Raw genomic sequence first — 25,034 nt, 5'->3', positions numbered from 1 at the left:
CCGACGGTATTCCAGGGCGCATATCCATGGTAATTTTCAACCTCTCCTTGTTCCAGTCTGTAATACCCACATTTTAAGATGACCACCATCATTCCTGTCCCCAAGAACTCTAAGGCTTCATGCCACAATGACTACTGCCCTGTAGCACTCACTTCTGTAATCATGAAGTGCTTTGAGAGGCTGGTTATGGCACACATTAACTCCACCATCCCAGACACCAATAGACTCACTCCAATTTGCATACCGCCCCAACAGATCCATATATGACGCAATCTCAATTGCTCTCCACACTGCCTTCACCCACCTAGATAAGAGGAATACCTATGTGAGAATGCTGTTCATTGACTACAGCTCAGCGTTCTGCCTGATACGGCAATAGCATCGCACTCGATTGCATGGCACTACTGCGGATGGTGCAGACAGTCCAGTACATCACTGGGGCCGAGCTCCCTGCCATCCAGGACATATTTATCAAGCGGTGTGGAAGGGCATACTTGTACATGTGACATTAAAACCTGATTGTGCTCATTGTCTAGCCTTGGGCCTTGTAAGCAGGTCTAATCTTTACACCAGAGCGAGAGAGAGCGAGAGATGATGTTGAATACACAATCTGTCATCACTTCTCTTCCTCTGGCTTGGGGTTTGGCATGGCGGGCGGGACCACATGAAAAGCCTGTGGTTCAGCCACTATGGTTGAGACTCACGTCTGTCTGGGTTCATTTCCAGGCCTTGAGCCCAGGCTCGTGGCTAGAGCATTTTCCTTTCTAACCAGCGGAACGCAAACTTTCCGCAGCTTCACTGACATAACATTACAATACACTTAACACTGTACAAGAGCCAAGGACAATAAATGCATGCAATAGCCTATTCCAAAGCTAGAATAGGAACAGGGTCCTGGGTATTGTGCAGATGAATAATATTTATGCCTAAATGTACCCTAATAGTCCAAAACCTTCCTCTACATTTTTAGTCATTTAGCAGACGCTCTTATCCAGAGCGACTTACCGTTAGTGAGTGCATACATTTTCATACTGGCCCCCCGTGGGAAAGGAACCCACAACCCTGGCATTGTAAGCGCCATGCTCTACCAACTGCGCTACAGGGGACTCTACACAATGGGCTTTAAATATACAAATATGAGGCATCTTTATTGATCTTATTTCATTTTGGCAGCAGTGACGAGTACGGAATGTGCTTCCCAGGTCCATAAGATTCCAACTAAAGTTGAGTACAGTGGGACTCCACAGGAATGCCTGGGGCAGGTTTATCACCACTGAGAACGCACATATTTCACAATAATAATGAGACATTAACAAACCAAGGTGCCAAGTGCAGGCACATCCATATATTCTCACACATTCCTAGCTATTCCAGCAGGTTGCTTAGAACCGAGCTGTGAAGCCTTAACAAAACCCAGACAAAAATATATATTCTACAGTATAAAATAATAAATAATAATATGCATCACTCATCTGCTATTTGGTAATGCACAGGTTAGGGTACATCCACAGCCCTTTTCTGAAATATGTACACAATGTAATGTTAACCTGGCCTAAACTTGTAGGCCCTATAAACTGAAGCCCCTACCCAACCATTAACGATAGCGTGGCTGAGGCCTCAATACCTGGGTGACATTCAGTAGGGCACACTGTAGCAAAACATTTTGTAACTGAAAAATAAATTAGGCCGATGTGTTGTTATTGGACAAGCTCAATAGGGCTAGGAATTGCCAGGGACCTCACGATACAATATTATCACGATACTTAGGTGCTGATACGATATGTATTGCGATTCTATATGTATCACGATTTATCATGATTCGATATATTGCGATTCGATACTGCGATTTAATTGCGTTTGCGATGTTCCAAAGATATTGCTCACTGTATGTCTGCTGCAGAGGGACAACAGAGAACCATGAAAAAACTAGTTTTGATCAGTCATGGAATAAAAGTGCTGAAAACATGTTGGATTACCATTTAAAAAGATTGAGGCCAAGCTATAGAAGGACAAATACTGGAGTTTTGGCACGGGTACAGCAGTCTAGACCTACCCAACGTTAACTACCCAAAGAATGTATCTTCAAGAGTCATCCATTACCTCAAGAGGTCACATTACTACCGAGGTAAAACCGTAGAGTATCGAGTCCAGAGAGTTTTAGCCCAAAAACATCAATGCAAGCCATGCTAATAATTCAGCTGGCTCGCTAACTGGCCATCTAAACATTAACAGCCTGATACTGCCACAACTCCGTGGATCCGGACATAGTGCCGGAAAATGGCGTCAGGTGGCTCAGGATGAGAGATGGGCTGCCATAAGGAAGAGAGGGGGCCCCTACTGTGAGTTCCGCCCACCGCTGCAAACCAGCGCCGTGAAATGGCTGCAGGTCACATATTGACAAGCCTGAGATCAGCATTTATTATTTTCAGGCAAAAGAGGGTATTCCAAGCGTTTGCTTCCTGGGGCCAGACCTTTGAAGAGCATGACGAAGTGGGTCCATCACGTAAGCGCTAGGGTCAAGTAGGTCAGTGCTCTATCCTTATATAACCAATGTGAAATTGCCTAGATATGTCCAGAATGGTGATAGCTTATAGTGAGGCTATTATAGAAATAAAGCACATATCGTTTGTGCTTTTATAAAGTCATACAATGTGCACTATCTCAGTCCTGTAAATTCTAATTTCCATCACAATGTTATTGTAAAGCAGGGGGTAGGAGGAGCAAAACCACAAATCAGTTTGGTCATGGAATCTGGCGGTGCCGCAGGGTCATATTTTATAGGTCTAGGAGGAGAAGCACAGGGCACCATTACAGATAATGGCTTTTCTCCAGGTGAGTTTGCAGAAGGCGGGTCTTTCTGCTCCAGTTAGTGGGTCCTGCAGGGCGTAAGGGGGAGATCCTCCGCTCTCTCTCTCTTTCTTCCCTCCGGCAGTGTAAATAAAGCACTCCATAAACTCCTGGCCTGCCCTGGCACTCCCACTCAACTCAGCTGCATCACTGGCCCAGGACACAATCGCACGCCCAGGACACACTCCTTTGTTGTGTTAAGCCTTGGCCAACTTATCCTGGCCAAGTTCACACATACACTCCCTCCCTCACTCACTCACACACATACACACACCTCCACAGTCCCTCACCCACACAAACACACCCACCTTCCTGGCACGGGGACTCTTGCTCGGCCCTGTCCGATCTACTGGAGAGACCCAGCGTTGTTATTGGCAGATGCAGCTACCTGAGCAGGGAACACTTCCTCCTCTGAGCCCCACACTGAGCCAGTCGCTTCCTGCAGAGGAAACTGGGCCACTAGATGAAGTCAAAGGGCATTCACTTGAGTCACACCAGCGTGTGTTCACTTCTGAACATCTGTGTACCTAGCTAATAAAACAGTTGCCTAAGGCAACCATTGCAAGAACAGAAAACAATGTTGCAAATTGCATCACGCCATGTATGACATCAAAAGACAAATATCATACAGTCTAGTCCAGGGGTATCCACCTCTGACCCTACGAGGTCCGGAGGCCGCTGGTTTTCTATTCTACCTGATAATTAAATTGCACCCATTTGGTGTCCCAGGTCTAAATCTGTCCCTGATTAGGGGGCAAAGATGAAACAATTCAATGGAATTGGCTTCAAGGTCCAGAGTTGAGTTTGAGGGGTTTAGACTATATGGAAATCAGTATGGCTTCATTTCATTTTGCCAAAGAAGCAATGCTTTGGTTAATTTCATTTTAGTCAATTTTAGTTGATTTGATCCTTTAACATGCTATGACTATATAATATATATATATATGTCTGTCACAATTTATTTCACATTTAGGGGAGGATTGCATTAGGTAACAGTTACTACACAGTTATAGGACAATGTATTGTCAAGTTAACAGCTAAAATAAAATGTAAGTCTACCTGAAAACGAATGAAACAGACATGGAAATCAGATACCATACCATGCTCACTCTAAAATCAACAGCCTTTGAATGAACCACCTCAGAGCAGAAAGCAAATGACAACCTACTTGAATAAGACTTTTGAAAAACATTGACAGTTCCAGCTCCAGTGTTCCTACAATGCCTTAACGGCACACAGTGAATCCATTCATCAGCACAGCTGTCCATTCTCCACCAACGAAGAAGTAGTTCATTACAAACATCTGGCCTTTGAGGGCTTCTTAGAGGGACGACACGGAGCAGGGGATGCAGAAAGGTCGGACATACGAGAGGAGTTGGTGTGCACACTGGACTGTATTGTCAGCTCTGCAGAAGAAGGGATGCCACTGTTGCCTGGCCACTGGGCACACAGTCCAGTTACTGTTGCAGAGAGCTGGTGCTGTTGTGGTGCCTTCCACAAAATATGCTGAGACAATCACTGATTTCAAACTTGATTCTTGAATTTGCTTTCAACACTTGTTGTGGGCCAAGGTTTCATAGAGTACCCTTGTGCACTATAGGCTATGTATAAGGAACCATATGCATCTACGGTAGGAACCTTAGGTCCTGTGTATAATCAATCAAGGACTACCACTTGGGAGAACATTGTTCATATACTAAGGAAGATATAAATTACTCCCTAGAAGATGCTATTGTTTATCCAACCTAGAAACTGAATCACTGAAACAATTTCATTCACTTGCAGCATAGATCATGAACACTCAGACCTTTGGCTGAGTGCATGGCAAACATGTTAGTAAAACTTCATATTTAGTTGCTCTACACCTGTTTTGTATGCCTGTTTACTAGACTGCTATTCAAGCAACACTAAAGTGTTAAACTGTTTTACTATAAGATAGGAGCCAAAGTGAGACTCATTGCATAGTCAAGCTAGGCCGGTCAGTCATTGTGGATGACTACCAATACGTCACCATGACAGCAAAGGAGCTCCACCGTACCAAAAAAAACTCTAAATTGACTGGTTCTCAGAAGCAAGGAAGGGAGAGTTTAAGGTCTTCAAAAACACAGCACAAAGAAAACGAGGAAGCGTTTCATTCAAGTATGTGCTTCAGTCCAAAAGCAACAAGCACACTGTGAATGCAGAGTTACTATAAAAGTATTTGAGGCCACTGCCAGGAAATATCAATTTATATCACTAAAAAGCTTAATATGCTGGGTTTCACAGGTCAATATCATTGAATTCATAAATACTTGCTTTGACTCTAAAGCTGCAGGAAGTTGGGGGTACTTAACAATAAGTAGAGTAGTAGGTCATTCACCAACAGAGAGCTAGAAAACTGTATACAGTATTCATTTAAAATCTTTGAACTGATTCAATATCCAAAGAAATGACACAGGCTACTCTTCTATCCAGGTGTTAACAAGCGCTTGAGTGGATCTTACAAACTCATACAACCCAAACCAAGCTATAGCTGAGGGGGTGACAGTTTTACAAAGCATTTCAAAATGGTATTAAAGACCATAATAAATAATAATAATAATAATAATAATAATAATAATAATAATATGCCATTTAGCAGACGCTTTTATCCAAAGCGACTTACAGTCATGCGTGCATACATTTTTGTGTATGGGTGGTCCCGGGGATCGAACCCACTACCCTGGCGTTACAAGCGCCGTGCTCTACCAGCTGAGCTACAGAGGACTCCATAACCTGGAGAGAAGTAACAAGAAACTATCTCAAAAAGCTACTGAGAAGTAAGACTGCTCATTTGAGCAAGTTACCAGACACTGCAGAGCTAACTAGTTAATTTAACTGACCAGCATTTATAATGTTCCAGAATCTTTTGACACTCCTGTGAAGTTACAAAAGTAGGGTAAAGAAAACACAAGATTGATGGAAGAGCAGCAACGTTCTGGCCGAAGCACCCTCTGTAGAATAAGAGACTGTACACAGAATGTATGTCAATATTTCCATGTAATGCAAGGTATAAGAGTTTTTAATGACGCAGGTTGGCATTTGTGTCATTAGAAATGAAAAGCTTGAAGTAGGCCTAGTCTATGACGTAGGCCCAGCAACTGTGCATTAATGTCAAGGCTAGAGCGCAACCTTTCCATGAGCTCCATACAAATAGTGTAGAGTGAATAAGCAAGAAACTACTTTCTAGTGGTTTCTATATATCGATGTCAGCAAAGGAAAAAGGCCAAGGAAAAAGAAAAGGGAATAGGACTTTTTGAACCGTCTGTTTGCGGTGCTTAGAGAGTGCAGGTTTATACTGACAAAGTACAAATGGAACTTTGGAATACTGACACAGGGCTTTTTCGGACCCATTCTAGTCAGGGAAAGCAGGTGACCAAAACAACACAGGGGCAATTCCACGGTCACAGAGTGATGCTGAGATTCAGATTTTTCACTTTAAAATGCATGCCAAACAAAAACCAATGTTTGCAAAGTTAAACAAACCATACAACTCTACGAACAAGGACTACTTTTAACAATTTCCACTGAACATTTTACAAAAACACATTTACTTGAAGAACAGTGCAGATGCAAAGTTTGGTAACAGAAAGACAGTGTTTTAACTTCATCCGTTGTAACATTTCTTCTGAACATTAGCAAGAGCTCCAAACACCCATGTTCAACCAAACCATATCCTTACCTTAACATTATATTTTCAGAAAGATATTATGCACGTTTTGTATAGGTGAAATAAAGGGTTGTTCTGCTGGGAAAAACGGAATCAATCAGATTGTGAGGTTGGAAAATAGCAACATTGTGGTTCATTTATGAAATGGCTGATTTAAGCTCCACTCACAAAAGCCCTTTTCTGTTTTTCAATATCTTCTAAGACAGAAGGCCTCTCTAATCACTATGGAGACAGGCTTACATTCTTTAAAATACTCCATGTCCCTGAATGGAGGCTTGACTATACCCCAGGATGGAAGCCTATAGCTGGTGAGGGGGGGCAAGGTCATCTTTCTCACACAGTGAATAAGCGTGGTGACAATGACGAGATGCCGCTCCGGTGTGGACTTTAACTACATGCATGTTTTCCACAAATGACCCCCCCCCAAAAAAATTGTTTTTATCCTAACTATGCTATACACAACCCATCAATGTGTCAGATTCATGTTTGCCAGATGCATTCAATTAAACAGGCTTAGAGCTTGCATTCCTTACGTCAAAAAGACAGGTGCTCTGTTGTGACTCAAAAACCAAGGTCAATAACAAGGTTTGGGCCATAATGAGGTTTCATTGAGGAGTTCGTTTTCAAATCCATATGATCACATTGGGTCATTTGCATGTGTGTGACCATGTGTCTGATGATGACCAAGAGTGTTAATGACATGATACAGTCATTTTGCTTGATCATATACATCTCAGAGACACACATCTGGGAAAACTACCATATGTTTGGTGGTTATGTCTCGACATTACAATCATTCCAAAGGTTTATCTAAGAAGATTAGTCATGCTTCATATCGTAGACAAAAGTGTCAAGAGATTCAATATTTGATAAGACATATACATGGTCTTTAATTCTGAATAAATTGCATTTATTTTCTGACATATTTAGATAAGCTATTTTATCAGAGATAGTTTTCTATTCTTAATAGCACTAGTCAAATGTCCTCCGGATGGAGGTTCTGAGTTAACATTGTTGCTTATCGTTTTGAAGATACCAAAGACTTCTGTTGTAGCATTAAAGCCCACCCTAATTCAACTCACATAACCTCGGCCTACTCGAAAAAACCCAAACGATAATCAATCAGCAACCCTGGCGTTACTCAATTGAGCTCCGACGGCGACTACGCAGGCTAAGGAGATACAAAAACAAGACAGTGCTTCTTCCCATTCACAACGCTGCCTTTATTATCGAAAAAGGAAAACTCACCAGACAGAGAGAAGATAATAAATTTTAAAAAAAACAAACAGCTCTTCAGTCCATTTTACTACACCACCTCCAAAAGCACTCTCCGCCGCCACGCTACACTCGGCCAGGCCTTGGCAGGCTGCCAGCTGGATGCCAAAAAGGGCTTTTTCTTCTGCGCTGTGCTGCTCCCACTCATTCAGATACTAACTCCAACACTCTGCTATTTATAGCCGCTGGAAAGACACCAACCACAACTCGACCGCAACAAACTACGGACCAAAACAAAAATAATAATTAAAATCGGGGGACAAGAATATTCATATAAAGAGAGGGGGAAAGGGGAAAGGGAGCGAGGTGAGGCCTGCCAACGGATCGAGGTGAGGCCTGCCAACGGATCGACATGAGCCCTGCCAACAGATCGAGGTGAGGCCTGCCAACGGATCGAGGTGAGTCCTGCCAACGGAGCGAGGTGAGTCCTTCCAACGGAGCGAGGTGAGTCCTGCCAACGGATCGAGGTGAGTCCTGCCAACAGATCGAGGTGAGGCCTGCCAACGGAGCAAGGTGAGGCAGTGTGTGAGGGAGATTGTAGGGGAGGGATTCTGAGTCGAGCCTGAAGGGGAGGGTACGGGCAGGCTGCGGCCATCGGACCAGACGGTTCTCTCATTCCCATCCCAAACCAACAGGCATCAGGGTCTACAGAGGGCACCTTCCGACTGGAACGCTGGAATCTCACATCTGTGTGAATAGTGGGGGGCTCCGAAACTAGGTCACGACAAGGCCTGAACCGCATACCTTATGCAGAGGTGGCATAACATAGGCCTGAATGTACTGCACAGCACATTCAGTATTGTCTACAAGGTCCAACCTTCTGAAGGCCCTCTCCGTCACAATATAAAACTATCGATATCAATGAATCCAGCTGGCATTGTGTGCACTCACCCCATGTTCACCAACCACAACAAAAAGCAACAGAAGAGCAAGATGGTAATACAGAACATAGAACTCTGGCCACACAGCGCAAGGCAACTCAGCTGCACAGTTTTCAAAATGAGGATATGATTTACTTCGTTCCAGGACTCTGAAATGTTTCAGCCTCATTTCAGTCTGCGTGGCTCGGAATACACAGCCGTCCATCTGACAGTGACAGCATAATATTAGCATATTGCTTAATGTCTGGCGATCAATCAGTGTTTGCCCTCAGTGACACTACAAAAGGACCCTAGACAATGGACCCACAATGCACCAACTGAGCCTCAGCAGCACCATGGAGAGAGGGGCATAACTCCCGAGGTTCCCTTTCAAAGCATCTCACAACTGCCAGAGAGAAATGTTAGGGGCCAAATCCTTACTGACGATAAAGTTTGAGTTGTGTAAATATTTGGTTATAGGATTTGGCCTTGGGGGAAGTTTGCTGCACCTGAAAGTGACCCTAACAAATACACAATATGTTGAGCCTCATATTAGCCAGCTTGTGTTAGTTTAGCCTACGTTTAGGGAGCATGACCTCCGCTCACTATTTTCTCAAATTAAGGTCAGAGAAAAATGTTAGCTCTGTAAATGTAGGCTACTCGATTCTGAAAATTAGCCTGTGATAAAGTTTTCAGAGTCAGTCTACGTCCATTTCCCATGCAGCTGTAGACAGCCATTGTTGGAGCCTTATTCACAGCAGGTGGTCAAGTCACTGGGTTTACCATGACAAAGACGCACCCCCTGTGACCCTCTCCCTCTGTCGCTGTCCCCCCCATCCCTCCCCACAACCACTCCGGAGAGGAACTTGCCCATCACCATGTCTATGGTTCGGCCTGCTACCCCTCTCAGGACTAGGGGGAATATGTGACCCTCTCCCACACTCCTTCAAATCTCCATTGTCCATCAATAGTGAATGTCAGTTCTCTAGATGGTCACGGTAACATTAAATTAAACAGAACAGAACCAAGGATTCCAGCAACGTTTTGGCTGTGGCCTTGGCTTACAATATGATACAAATGTCACAGGCAATATCATAAGAGGAATAATTTTTAAAGGCACAGAAAAATGGTTTCAAGGTCTGAAATACTCATTTTCTGTGCTGTACAACCAACATTCTCCGCACAACAAATGCCGCAGACATCAGAGAAATGGTCAAACAGAAGTCTGTTTGTAAGTTTAAGTGTGTGTGTTGACGGTCTGCGACAGCTGGGCCCGAGACGGGAGGGTCACCAGAGGAGCCTGGGAGTCTACGTGAACCAGTGTACGCCTCCATCTGGAGACAGCGGACGAGGAAGAAACCAGACAAGCAGCTGCCGCCGTCATCTCCATATAAAATACAATAATAAAATAATTTAAAAAACTCAAGAATGGGAGGGAGAGCATGAGATAATAGGGAGATATCTCCACAGTCCACACAGGGGATGAGGAAGTAGGGGAAGGACAGTGTTGTATCAAACAAGTCTGCAGCCTGATCAAAGGTCCTACCCATCCATCTGAGAGAAAACAACCCGCTGCATCTAGATCCAGAGAGCTAAAGGGGATAGTTCACCACAAAAAAAGTTTGTTACATGTTTTCAGAAGTGGTCCAAAAAGTGAAGTTGTGCTCACATTCCATGCAATCTGGTTTAGAGTACCTATGTACTTGCCAAATCTGCAGCCCTACATACATTTTACATTTTAGTCAGTAAGCAGATGCTCTTATCCAGAGCCACTTACAGTAGTGAGTGCACATATTTTCGTAATTTTTCATGCTGGTCCCCTTTGGGAATCGAACCCACAACCCTAGCGTTGCAAGCGCCACGCTCCACCAATTGAGCCACACGGGACATACCAATTGAATGGAAAGGTTTGGCCCCATCTAGACGATAGGCACCTTCTTTAATACCAAAACTTTGATTTGGGGTGAACTAGCCTGATGACAGCCAAACTGCTTGGATATTTGAAAAATGTAGGCCACATCTGGGACAAATGTAACACGGCCTTCAGTCAGAGTATGTTGCATCACTTCCTGTTCCCTGACAGTGAATGTGTCAAAAGAGGTGTTGTTGGAAAGCATTTACGGCAAAAGAGAATTGAGGCATGTGGTGTTATGATTCTGGACGCTAAGATAGCTAGCAACAATGGCAAGAAGCTGCCATGTGGGGAATCGTAGGTGGCTCGTTTCAGCTCGTTGTATCTTGTTATTTATCCCATGTCTTAATTTGAGATGTTTTGACTCATGTCACGTTTATGCTAATATGGCAAATATTCGCTAGCTAACCAACAACCGTAACAATGTATTGAGAGACAACTATGGGAGCCAATCCTATAAAATGTTTTTGATATACTATACTTATAGGAAATGTTTCTTCATTTGTAACATTGTGTGGTGATTTCAGAGGTGGCACCACAGGTCCAAGATGTGGGTGGTGGGGGGGTGGGTATTTCAATAGACAGTCATGGATACATTTCATAGTTCCCTGCAATATGTGTTGTACAGATGGGAGAGTTTTTCCTGATCTGGTAGACTAACCCAGTGATTCTCAAACCTCTCCTTGGGGACCCACAGCCGGTTCATGTATTTGATCTATTCCAGAAGTAGCACACCTGACTCAACTATTCAACTAATCCTTGATTAGGTGATTCAGGTGAACTTTATTAGGGCTAAAACAAAATTGTGAAAAGTCTGGGGGTCCCCGAGGAGAGGTTGGAGAACCACTGGGCTAAACTAACCAGGTAAAACTCCAGACCCTAGTTGGAGGTTATGACATAGTAATAAATCAGCTGTAAAACTGTTTCATTTGGGCTATGATGGGACCAGATTTGTTCTAATCAGGTCACATGATTTTTGATTAAATTGACAACTGCGATTGGACAATAGAACATTTGGATTCTCAAATGACTGCCTCGCCTGGTTCACCAACTACTTCAGATATAGTTCAATGTGTCAACTCGGAGGGCCTGTTGTCAGGACCTCTGGCAATCTCTATGGGGGTGCCACAGGGTTCAATTCTCGGGCCGATTCTATTCTCAGTGTACATCAATGATGTCGCTCTTGCTGCTGGTGACGCTCAGATCCACCTCTACGCAGACGACACCATTTTGTATACATCTGGCCCTTCATTGGACACTGTGTTAACAAACCTCCAAACAAGCTTCAATGTCATACAGCACTCCTTCCGTAGCCTCCAACTGCTCTTAAACGCTAGTAAAACTAAATGCATGCTCTTCAATCGAATGCTGCTTGCACCTGCCCGACTAGAATCACTACTCTCGGCAGGTCTGACTTAAAATATGTGGACAACTACAAATACCTAGGTGTCTGGTTAGACCGTAAACTCTCCTTCCAGACTCACATTAAGCATCTCCAATCCAAAGTTAAATCTAGAATCTGCTTCCTATTTCGCAACAAAGCCTCCTTCACTCATGCTGCCAAACATGCCCTCGTAAAACTGACTATCCTACCGATCCTTGACTTCGGCGATGTCATTTACAAAATAGCCTCCAACACTCTACTCAGCAAATTTGATGTAGTCTATCACAGTGCCATCCGTTTTGTCACCAAAGCCCCATATACTACCCAACATTGTGACCTGTACGCTCTCGTTGGCTGGCCCTCACTAAATATTAGTCACCAAACCCACTGGCTCCAGGTCATCTATAAATAACTGATAGGCAAATCCCCGCCTTATCTTAGATCATTGGTCACCATAGCAACACCCACCCGTAGTATGCGCTCCAGCAGGTATATCTCACTAGTCATACCCAAAGCCAACACCTACTTTGGCAGCCATTCCTTCCAGTTCTCTGCTGCCAATGACTGGAACAAACTGCAAAAATCTCTGAAGCTGGAGACTCTTATCTCCCTCACTAACTTTTAGCATCAGTTGTCAGAGCACCTTACCGATCACTACACCTGTACACAGCCAATCTGTAATTAGCCCACCCAACTACCTCATCCCCACATTGTTATTTATTTTGCTCATTTGCACCCCAGTATCTCTATTTGCACATCATCTTCTGCACATCTATCATTCCAGTGTTAATACTATATTGTAATTATTTTGCACTATGGCCTATTTACTGCCTTATCTCCATAACTTACTACATTTGCACACACTGTGTATTTAGATTTTCTATTGCGTGATTGACTGTACGTTTTCTTTATCCCATATGTAACTCTTTATCTTGGCCAGGTCGCAGTTGTAAATGTGAACTTGTTCTCAACTGGCCTACCTGGTTAAATAAAGGTTAAATAAAAAAATACCGGTACATAAAAAATCCAGGGACTACCTCATGAAACTGGTTGAGAGAATGCCAAGAGTGTGCAAAGCTGTCAAGGCAAAGGGTGGCTATTTGAAAAATCTCAAATATAAAATATATTTTGATTTGTTTAACACTTTTTTGGTTACTATATGATTCCATATGTGTTATTTTATAGTTTTGATGTCTTCACTATTATTCCACAATGTAAAAATAAAATTTAAAAAAGTAAAGAAAAATCCTTGAATGTGTATCCAAACTTTTGACTAGTAGTGTATATACAGTTGAAGTCGGAAGTTTACATACACCTTAGCCAAATACATTTAAACTCTGTTTTTCACAATTCCTGACATTTAATCCTAGTAAAAATTCCCTGTTTTAGGTGAGTTAGGATCACCACTTTATTTTATGAATGTGAAATGTCAGAATAGTAGAGAGAATGATTTCTTTCAGCTTTTTTTCTTTCATCACATTCCCAGTGGGTCAGAAGTTTACATACACTCAATTAGTATTTGGTAGCATTGCCTTTAAATTGTTTAACTTGGGTCAAACGTTTCGGGTACCCTTCCACAAGCTTCCCACAATAAGTTGGGTGAATTTTGGCCCATTCCTCCTGACAGAGCTGGTGTAACTGAGTCAGGTTTGTAGGCCTCCTTGCTCGCACACGCTGTTTCAGTTCTGCCCACAAATGTTCTATAGGATTGCGGTCAGGGCTTTGTGATGGCCACTCCAATACCTTGACTTTGTTGTCCTTAAGACATTTTGCCACAACTTTGAAAGTATGCTTGGGGTCATTGTCCATTTGGAAGACCCATTTGCGACCAAGCTTTAACTTCCTGACTGATGTCTTGAGATGTTGCTTCAATATATCCACATAATTTTCCTTCCTCATGATGCCATCTATTTTGTGAAGTGCACCAGTCCCTCCTGCAGCAAAGCACCCCCACAGCATGATGCTGCCACCCCCGTGCTTCACGGTTGGGATGGTGTTCTTCGGCTTGCAAGTACCCCCTTTTCCCTCCAAACATAATGATGGTCATTATGGCCAAACAGTTCTATTTTTGTTTCATCAGACCAGAGGACATTTCTCCAAAAAGTACGATCTTTGTCCCCATGTGCAGTTGCAAACCGTAGTCTGTCTTTTTTATGGCGGTTTTGGAGCTGCCTTTCAGGTTGTCGATATAGGACTCGTTTAACTGTGGATATAGATACTTTTGTACCCGTTTCCTCAAGCATCTTCACAAGGTCCTTTGCTGTTGTTCTGGGATTGATTTGCACTTTTCGCACCAAAGTACGTTCATCTCTAGGAGACAGAACACGTCTCCTTCCTGAGCGGTATGATGGCTGCATGGTCCCATGGTGTTTATACTTGCGTACTATTGTTTGTACAGATGAACATGGTACCTTCAGGCGTTTGGAAATTGCTCCCAAGGATTAACCAGACTTGTGGAGGTCTACAATTCATTTTTCTGAGGTCAAGCAAAGAGGCACTGAGTTTGAAGGTAGGCCTTGAAATACATCCACAGGTACACCTCCAGTTGACTCAAATTATGTCAATTAGCCTATCAGAAGCTTCTAAAGCCATGACATCATTTTCTGGAATTTTCCAAGCTGTTTAAAGGCACAGTCAACTTCATTTCATTTTTTTCATTTTAGTCATTTAGCAGACGCTCTTATCCAGAGCGACTTACAGGAGCAATTAGGGTTAAGTGCCTTGCTCAAGGGCAAAGACTGATTTTTCACCTAGTCGGCTCTGGGATTAGAACCAGCGACCTTTCGGTTACTGGCACAACGCTCTTAACCACTAAGCTACCTGCCGCCCCACTGGAATTGTGATACAGTGAATTATAAGTGAAATAATCTGTCTGTAAACAATTGTTGGAAAAATTACTTGTGTCATGCACAAAGTAGATGTCCTAACCGACTTGCCAAAACTATAGTTTGTTAAGAAGAAATTTGTGGAGTGGTTGAAAAACGAGTTTTTCGACTTCAACTGTATGTATGTATGTATATATAATATAAACATTTTAAAAATAATTTGATTCTAAGCCAACCCATGTCTGTTTTTTCCCAAGGGTACACGCATGCATAAGGATTTGTTGCTAAACAACACACCCTTCTAGGCCCTATTGTTTAAACCTTCACGCAGTTAAAATTAACATCCCTAATCCACACATTGCAGAACGGTCCTTCACACGTCCGCGTCCTCTAGAGTCCAACCCAGATGTAAGAGGGAATCTTTGTTCTCACCTTCCCCGTGGATCTGAGGGAGGTGGTGTCAATATCCTACTAAACTCAAAAGGGGAGTAGGTGACTGACCACCATGCCCCATCCCCCCACCCTCCTCTCCCAGGCCCATCCCCAGCATGGGGCCCAGGGGCTCCACAAACAGGCCTCAGCAACAGCCTGCCTGACATCTCAGCACAGAAGGAGGGGTGGGTCAGTGCATGGGACACAAAAGCAGATGGGGGCCCTAGATAAGGGCTGGGTCTACCCCACCAGAAAGGGGCCCCAGATTCTTAGACAAATGGCCTCTAGAGAGGAGAGACCCAGGGAGGTGGAGTCATCCTGCAGGTCCTCTGGGGGAAGAGGAGGCTTCTTTCAGACACGGGAGCATGAGGGCCATCAATCCCAGTGAAAGGAGCTCCAAAACCAGCGCCCCTTCCCTTCCCATCTAGCACTCACAGTAGTTGCAACCACTTACATTTCACATTTTAGTAATTTAGCAGACGCTCTTATCCAGAGCGACTTACAGTTAGTGAGTGCATACACTTTTTATACTGGCCCCCCGTGGGAATCGAACCCACAACCCTGGCGTTGCAAGCGCCATGCTCTACCAACTGAGCTACAGGAGGCCTGTAGTATATTAATACTTCTCTCTGAAATGGGGAGAATGGGTGGAGCAGGAAATCAGAGGACAGAGGGAAAGATATGTATGCCCCAGTGCAAAGCCATACACTAGCCAAATCCTCTAGACGTTTCCCGTGGCTCTGGATGGACTTGGTTGGTGGAAGTAGTACAGGAAAATAGTTCCACCTACCCCATCTGTCTTTCAGCTCAGGTTGAGTTGAGTTTCCACCATATTGTTTAGACCCATTTGATTCTTGCAGATCAAAGTGTCTAGCTAGAGGGTTGACATCATGATATCAGTCTGGTGATCACAAACGTAAGAGAAGATAGCTTTATATAGGGATGACACGGTACTCTTGCTACAGAAGAGCTCCAAGGCAGAGAACACAGCATCAGTTCTTACCATACATTACTTCAATAACTAGAGGCTTCTGCCGTAGCTCCTAATGGTCAAGCATATCCCATCGTTTTTAAAATGATTTGTGTACCATATAATCTGCAGTTAGGCAACAGAGGAAAAGAGCCAAATTGGAATCTCATTCATTTTCTGAAGAGAACAACCATGAAAGTGGATATGGGCAGAATCTAGATTGTTGGATGTTGTCCAGCCATTTCCCAAGAGGGATATGAAATTAACTCTAAAAGCTTGATCTCCGCGTTTTGTGCTAAACAGTAAACATTGGTAATACATTATCATGCTATGAAACGTGGCACGTATCCTCTGGAACAGCAAACGCTTGGCTAATCCCATCCCACTGCATGTTCAGGAGGACTTTGAGTGCTGCGTATGATGTACGACGCGGCCTACGGCAAGATAAGGCCTTACCAAATATCATTGTTTATGTACCGCATTCCACCCATGCAGCTTTGCCCAGATACGCGTTATCGGCATAGGTAAACAAACGCTGGGGCCAGAACACTGTGGCTTCTCAGCAGCACACGACCGAGCTGGGACGCTCACAATCTTTCTGCCTTCCAACTTCAAACGCTGCACTCACACTTCAGAAATAATAGAATTGGGGACATAATGATCAAACTAACCTGAGACATTATCTAAGGTTTGGCAAGCAATGCCTGTTGGTCAGCACTCAGCATGTTTCCCAGGCCCATGCAGAGGCCTGTGAGGCCGGTGATAATCTGTGCATTTGAACCACCTTTCTCTTAAAAGTAAACCAATCTCAACCATCTCTATAGGAGTATAGGCTTAAGGGTTGCCCATCCCCAAGCATTAAGCATGAGCATAGTCAATGACCGTTTTCAGCAGGTAAACAACTAAGCATGAGGCCTCATCATGGCAGTTAGCTAAAGGGGTCAACAGTGCCCCACCAGGAATGGTAAGGATGAAGATATAGGATAAGGTTTAACCTAGAAACCCTGGACCAGCCAGTGCACTAAAAGATGACAACTGCAATCTGCTCTGTCTTATGAATTTCTGTCTCCTGTAACAGCCTATATAAATAGCTGTTAGGATAGATTATATTAATACTTCAGCTTAGCAAATAGCTCAAACATCTGGCAAAATAAGTCTGTAGTCACTAACTGTACTTGCATTAGGCTATCAAGAGCAATCCGTTTTTGTGTGCTTTTTCAAATAGCCAGCACATCATCAATTTACACCTACGCAATCATCAATTCTGCCGCTGTGTCAATACAAAGTCAATGAAATCGTGTTCCATTTCCTGTCGCAAAGCGTCTTTGTTGTGGGCGAGAAAATGTAATCGCTCACTGGGCCGCTGTACTCTATTGATTCAACTTTGGTTCAAACCTGCCGTGAGTCGCGATTTGCGCCAAGCCGCAGCAGTAGAGTCAAACATGGATGGCTCATGTTTCCCATACACTGGGAGACGGGCGCCACAAGGACATCCATATTGCAACCGGCTTTTTTGATCTGCGCTTATCAAATTAGCCCGATTCATACTGTGGGGTTTTGGAGATCTGCAGTTAATTAGGAAAGAAGCCAGAGTAAACCGACAGATTAATGGAAGCAATGTTTCTTCACTTACGGGGACTGAAGCCAATCACATAAGGAAGGCATGCAAGTCGTGCATTGTATACATTTCTTCCCATGTTTGCGCAAAACACGTTATGAAGGAGCGCGCTAAGCCTCTCACAGCGTGAGGCGGACGACACAAGAAGGAAATTCCAGAGCCAGCGCTGATCTCACTCACTGCTCGACACAAATTTCTTCTTTCTCTCTCTCTCCCTCTCTCGGCTGGCTGATGTGTCAGATTCTGTTGATGAAGAGGAAAGGTCTCCCTTGGCGTTGCTTCAGTTACCCACAGTCACATTGAACTGATGCTGATGTGTATTCATTCGATCATGGTCACAGCCTATTTCTTTACAATAGGCCTACATGTACTTGCATGACAACAAATCAAATCAGTCACATGCGCTGAATACAACAGGTGTAGACCTTACCGTGAAATGCTTACTTACAAGCCCTTAACCAACAATACAGTTGAAGAAATAAGAGTTAAGAAAATATTGACTAAATAAACTAAAGTAAAAAATAAAATAAACAGTAACACAAAAAAATTACAATACTATAACCAGGCTATATACAGGTGGTACCAGTACCAAGTACCAATAACTTTGAGGATTTGGGGACCCATGCCAAATCTTTTCAGTCTCCTGAGGGGGAAAATGTGTTGTCGTGCCCTCTTCACAACTGTCTTGGTGTGTTTGGACTATGACTGTTTGTTGGTGATGTGGAAACCAAGGAACTTGAAACTTTAGACAAGCTCCACTTCAGCCCTGTCGATGTTAAATGGGGGCCTGTTCGGCCCTCCTTTTCCTGTAGTCCACGATCATCTCCTTTGTCTTGCTCACATTGAGGGAGAGGTTGTTGTCCTGGCACCACACTGCCAGGTCTCTGACCTCCTCCTTATAGGCTGTCTCATCGTTGTCGGTGATCAGGCCTACCACTGTTGTGTCGTCAGCAAACGTAATGGTGGTGTTGGAGTCGTGCTTGGCCACGCAGTCGTGGGTGAACAGGGAGTACAGGAGGGGATTAAGCACGCATCCCTGAGGGGCCCCGGTGTTGAGGATCAGCGTGGCCGATGTGTTGTTGCCTACCCTTACCACCTGGGGGCGGCCCGTCAGAAAGTCCAGGATCCAGTTGCAGAGGGAGGTGTTTAGTCCCAGGGTCCTTAGCTTAGTGATGAGCATTGTGGGCACTTTGGTCTTGAACAACATTGGTCTTGATGATTCCTCTACAGTGATCGAGTTCCAAGAACTGAACAATCACTGCTTTTTCTATGTGAGATTTGCTTTCACAACAAGCATCGAGAATGATTTTGCTGCGGGGGCCAGATTTCTATGCAATGAGATGAATTTCTGCTTGTTTTGTTCCATTCTAGGAAATGACTGAGCAAACACGATAACGAATACAAGTGTTGATGAATGAACAGCATGGAGTTAAGCAGCGGTTGGGATCTTCAGGCCAGAATCCAGCCTGTCTCCCTTGTTAAGTGCTCATTGCTCTCTACAACAAGTTATGAGGTGGGGGGAAAATGTTGCAAAACTACAAAGATTGATTTATGGCTTTCATTGAGGAAAAAGCTAAAAACAAAATAAAATCATTTTCTGTGGGCTCACACATTCATTATGTTTGGAAAATAAACATCTCTGGCCTATTCTATCCCAAACAACTATGCCATGAATCTCCTACAGCTCAACATCTTTGTTTCATGGCAGGGGGGAAAATACACACTGTCACTTTAAATCCCTACTCCTGCTTGAGGCTACCCATCCCCCCCATCTCCCACAGTGTTTATCCCCCTCTTACACGCCCCCTCCCTATTTCTCTGTCCATGCGCTATAGAATGTATCCATATGAAAATGATAACAAATGCATTCAACTGCAAATTCTTGGGACGATATGCAGAAGTGGGCTAGATGTTGTGTGTCTCTCAGACAGAGAATAGAAGAGAGGGTTAAGCAGTGGCCATTATAACCCAGAGGAGTAATACATACTCCCGGAGCCAACCCTCCCCCACTACACCATGGCCAAACCTTTGAAAATCCAGCACAGCACACACACAACAATGTTACTGATTCAGTGATGTTGCGATGAGAGAGCACTAACAGCATTCCAAACCCCATGTCCTGCTCTCACATACAGCACATGCACACACACGCTCACAGATCGGAGGGCAAAGTCAATCGACACCGGGGCATGCAGCCCTTGCCTCGGCTGACGCCGTGCTGTCATAGATGATACAGGACAATCGCAGTCTCTCCTCCACTCAGCAAAAGCCAATGAATCGACAGGAGTGAGTGAGGAGTGAGATGCTATGACTCGTGTCAGCATCTCCTGCTAGTAGAGGTAGAGAGAGAGGTAGAGAGGGAGAGACGGAGAGAGGTAGCGAGAGAAAGAGAGCGAGACGGAGAGAGCAGGGCAGGGATCCGTCTTCCTTTGTCTCAACAGAGAGGATAATCAGCTGAAAAGAGCAGAGCACCGCGAAGCTGTATTTTACTACCTCTGCTGCTATCCAGGGAGCCACGGAATGCACTCAGTGAGACCATTACACAACACATCCAGCAGCCAAAACAGCTCGTTTTATGGGACCCCTCTTACAGCATTGCAAAACCATTTACAATTCTGGCTGCTAATGATCTGAGTAGCAGCGATGATTTGGCATGTTTCATTACAATGACTTGTCTCTTCCCATGGACTTGCTCAGAACAGGGAGAATACATGTGATTTTCATAGTAGCCCAAATGTTTTGGCTGTGTATTGGTGTGACCAGACGGCATAGGACTTATCTTTCTGTTGCTTGCAAGAAACCAAGGGTATTGCCACTGACCTATCAAATCCCTAGTGATCTTTAGGACTTGATGGTTGAAGGGACTACGTTTTATTTTTATTGAGGTAGATATGTACATATAGGTAGGGATAAAGTGACTAGGCAACAGGATAGATAATAAACAGTAGCAGCAGCGTATGTGATGAGTCAAAAAAAGTGAGTGCAAAAAGGGTCAACGCATATAGTTAAAATTAACCAAATAGCTACCCTGGCAGTCTTATGGCTTGGGGGTAGAAGCTGTTCAGCCCTCCTGTTTGTTCCAGACTTGTTGAATCTGTACAACTTGCCGTGCAGAAGCAGAGAGAACAGTCTATGACTTGGGTGGCTGGAGTCTGACAATTTTTAAGGCCTTCCACCGACACACCTGGCATAAAGGTCCTGGATGGCAGGGAGCTCAGCCCCAGTGATGTACTGGGCCGTACGCACTACCCTCTTTCAGCCTCCTGAGGGGGAAGAGGCATTGTCGTGCCCTTTTCACGACTGTGTTGGTGTGTGTGGACCATGATAGATCCTTGGTGATGTGACCATGAAGCTCTCAACCAGCTCTACTACAGCCCCGTGTTGAGGGTCGGAGTTGCGGATTTCTTGTTGCCTACCCCCACCACCTGGGGGCGGCGCGTCAGGAAGTCCAGGATCCAGTTGCAAATGGAGCTGTTCAGTCCCAGGGTCCTGAGTTTATGAGCTTGGAGGGCTCTATGGTGCTGAACGTTGAGCTGTAGTCAATGAACAGCATTCTCATGTAGGTGGTCCTCTTGTCCAGGTGGGAGAGGGCAGTCTGGAGTGCAATAGAGATTGTTGTCATCTGTGGATCTGTTGGTGTGGCATGCGAATTACAGTGGGTCCAGGGTGTCTGGGATGATGGTGTTGATGTTAGCCATGACCAGCCTTTCAAAGCATTTCATGGCTACAGATGTGAGTGCTACGGGGCGATAGTCATTTAGACAGGTTACCTTGGTGTTTTAGGCACAGGGACTATGTAGGTATTACAGATTGGGTCAGGGAGATGTTGAAAATGTTAGTGAAGACACTTGCCAGCTGGTCAGCGCATGCTCTGAGTACGTGTCCTGGTAATCCGTCTGGCTCCACAGCCTTGTGAACTTATATGTAGGCTAAACAAGTTACTGTTGAATGCATTACCTACACTGCATTTAGCCTGACGACTCACACTAGAGTCTTCCGCTGCTCATTGTACTTTATACTTCATTGTGGAGAAGAAACTAATGTCCGTGGTGTGGCTTGGCGTTTGACTGGAGCAAGGAGTCTGGGTAGCCAGGCAACACTGTATTGGCTAAGTATCCAGAATTGCCACTTTGTAACCAATTACCAAAATATCAGGATGTTAGGACAGTGTTTGACAACAAGCATGCAGCCAAATCACAAATCATTTGTGTCTGTGATTTGTAATCAATGGTAACCATAACCATACACAAAGTGATTCATAAACCATTTTATTTCAACAAAAGCAAAAATAAAACACAAAAAGAGCAATTTTACACTCCTAAGTCGACTAATTAAGGAGGGAACTACACAACAGCAGTGATGAACACATTTTCAAAATGATATCTGTACCTACAGGTATAGGCCAAAATGCATTGAACTAGTAGATAATGTGATCAAGAACAATCACATAACGCATTTCATTAATTCCATTTCGCGTGGGAATCCAGAGTAGAATGCTTATAAAAACCTATTTAGAAAACCCAAAAGCCAAAGCATACATTATTTTTTTGCTACAACAACAAAAACTATTAGGATGGCTACGTGATATTGGGCTGTGCGAAATAAGTGTGGAATTCTACAACTTGTGGTGATCTGAAATAAGCATAATTCATTCCAGTATCAACACCTCTCTGTCAGCGCGCTTCGATAGGGAGAGAGATCTTCACTCGTGCTTTAAATTTTGTCTACACAGGACAAACTACACTGATAAACGTGTCTCATGAACGTGTAAACACTTCAAAACAGCTTGTGGATCTCTTTCATATCTCTGTATTGTCCAATAGAGCACCACACTTCTATAGTTAATGATCTTTGAAACATTATGAGGCCACATGACTTAATTCATATTTCTGCCAAATACGATAAGCTGCCATGTGTAAATATAATATATAGTCTAATAAATGCCATACGTCTATTGTCATCACTGAGTCCTGACAATTGATATGACAAAATAATCGAAATAATTCGGAAATTATCTGGTTGCGATCTACTTATTGATCTATCTATATAGACAATACATCACTGCATCGAGAAGCCTAAATAACCTCTAGCATCGTTACTTAAAATAACATAAACAACATGTTAACTGTTGAATTATTGCACTAGCTATTTCTATGCCATTTGATAACTATCATTTTTATACATACACACACACACACACACACACACATACATACATACATACACACATACATATTAACCCAATATTAATAACCAAGCGACTACCTACAACATGTTATCCCTCGATTGTCTCTACATTATTAGAAACATCAGAATTGGTGTTTTGCGATTCTCTTACAATTTGAAATCACTGGAAACATTCTATAACTGATTGACAATTCACTAACCTCAATAAGCGATATTATATAATAGGGTGCTTACCTGCACAAAAAGTTCCCAGAAAAAGTGCAAAAGTCAGCCAGGAAGCAAACATATTCCTTTAATTAAAAAGAAACACACCAGATGTTCTCCTTTTTAACCTCTTTTCCTTTGCGAACATTTAAAGAGATGATCGGCATAACACAACGAGCCAAATGACCCAAGGCCTTCGATGTCCACAGCACCAAGAGTTCGGGTTGCTTTTGTGTGTACAGTTCCCCAATACAACAAAATTGCACGGGCTAGAAGTAAGTTTTAAATAGAAACAAATCCATCGGGAAAGGATCAGTGGATTCCAGGGTGTAAAATCGGCAAGGTAAAAGAAACTCGATGATTAAAATAAACAATTTTCTCGCTCCGTGGTGCGCGTTAACCTTTTCTACTCTGTTGTCGTGAATCGCTGAGGACAGGGTCCGACATTCACATGCAAGAAACTGAACTGAGTCCAAAATGGCTTCTGAGAGGGGAGTAAGCCAGAGTAAGCACAGTCAGTCAGTGGGAAAACCCGGATGTTTAAATAAAATACAGGAATGCAATCAAAGAAGCATTGGGGGGGGGGGTTGCAGTTAAGCAATGCTGGAGCAAAATACAAGGCAGGTAGTAGGACACAGAGGGAATTAAATCATAGGCTACATGTTGATAATAAAGGTCAACAGGCAAAAAAATATAATATGTGGAAGGAATTGCTGATGCCTACATCTAAACAGCAGCCTATTTTTGGCTTAACAACAACAGTGGTTGGAAAGAAAACCTGGTTTGTTTTCTGGAAAAGGCTGCACACTTGTAAGTTCTACCTTTTTTATAAAGGTAAATCTGCTTTCATTACAACATGTTTATTTCTCTTAGACATCCTGGTGATCAAGTCAATTAAAACATATGAAAAAAAGGTGAAATGGCCAATGCCAGGTAATTGGTTTTTATATATATATTTTATTTTACCTTTATTTAACTAGGCAAGTCAGTTAAGAACAAATTCATATTTACAATGACGGCCTACACCGGCCAAACCCGGACGATGCTGGGCCAATTGTGCGCCGCCTATGGGACTCCCAATCACGGCCGGTTGTGATACAGCCTGGAATTGAACCAGGGGGTCTGTAGTGACGCCTCAAACACTGAGATGCAGTGCCTTAGACCGCTGCGCCTATGTACGCCTCTGAATTCGGTGCTTATAAGCCTATCCACAGATCTCTAATGAGCCTTTATGAATACCTGCTGTAGGAGGCCGATCAAAAAAGAACTCTCACAATTTCCTTCGTAGGCTCAACAATTCCCAGTATGGTAGGGCTTCGTGTAAGTAGAAAGTTCAATTGGTTATTGTAGATCTAACAGCATGTTACAATGACATGTTGTATGTACAGTGGGGGAAAAAAGTATTTAGTCAGCCACCAATTGTGCAAGTTCTCCCACTTAAAAATATGAGAGAGGCCTGTAATTTTCATCATAGGTACACGTCAACTATGACAGACAAAATGAGAAGAAAAAAATCCAGAAAAATCACATTGTAGGTGGAAAATAAGTATTTGGTCAATAACAAAAGTTTCTCAATACTTTGTTATATACCCTTTGTTGGCAATGACACAGGTCAAACGTTTTCTGTAAGTCTTCACAAGGTTTTCACACACTGTTGCTGGTATTTTGGCCCATTCCTCCATGCAGATCTCCTCTAGAGCAGTGATGTTTTGGGGCTGTCGCTGGGCAACACGGACTTTCAACTCCCTCCAAAGATTTTCTATGGAGTTGAGATCTGGAGACTGGCTAGGCCACTCCAGGACCTTGAAATGCTTCTTACGAAGCCACTCCTT

At 43.5% G+C, this 25,034-nt stretch overlaps 1 protein-coding gene across 1 annotated transcript in view; it reads right to left on the bottom strand.

Moving 5' to 3' along the window:
* Positions 1 to 23,658, bottom strand: part of LOC311109259 (activin receptor type-2B-like) — a 55,884-nt gene extending 32,226 nt beyond the window's left edge. Inside the window, exon 1 of the mRNA XM_084152096.1 lies at positions 23,233 to 23,658. Coding sequence (XP_084008222.1) covers positions 23,233 to 23,284 — 52 coding nt within the window. The 5' untranslated portion in view covers positions 23,285 to 23,658. The remainder of the gene's footprint in view (positions 1 to 23,232) is intronic.
* Positions 23,659 to 25,034: the final 1,376 nt, after the last annotated feature.

The sequence above is a fragment of the Coregonus lavaretus genome (assembly GCF_964263955.1).
Source record: "Coregonus lavaretus genome assembly, chromosome: 34".
Lineage (NCBI taxonomy): Eukaryota > Metazoa > Chordata > Actinopteri > Salmoniformes > Salmonidae > Coregonus > Coregonus lavaretus.
This window is presented reverse-complemented; position numbering and strand designations above follow the sequence as displayed.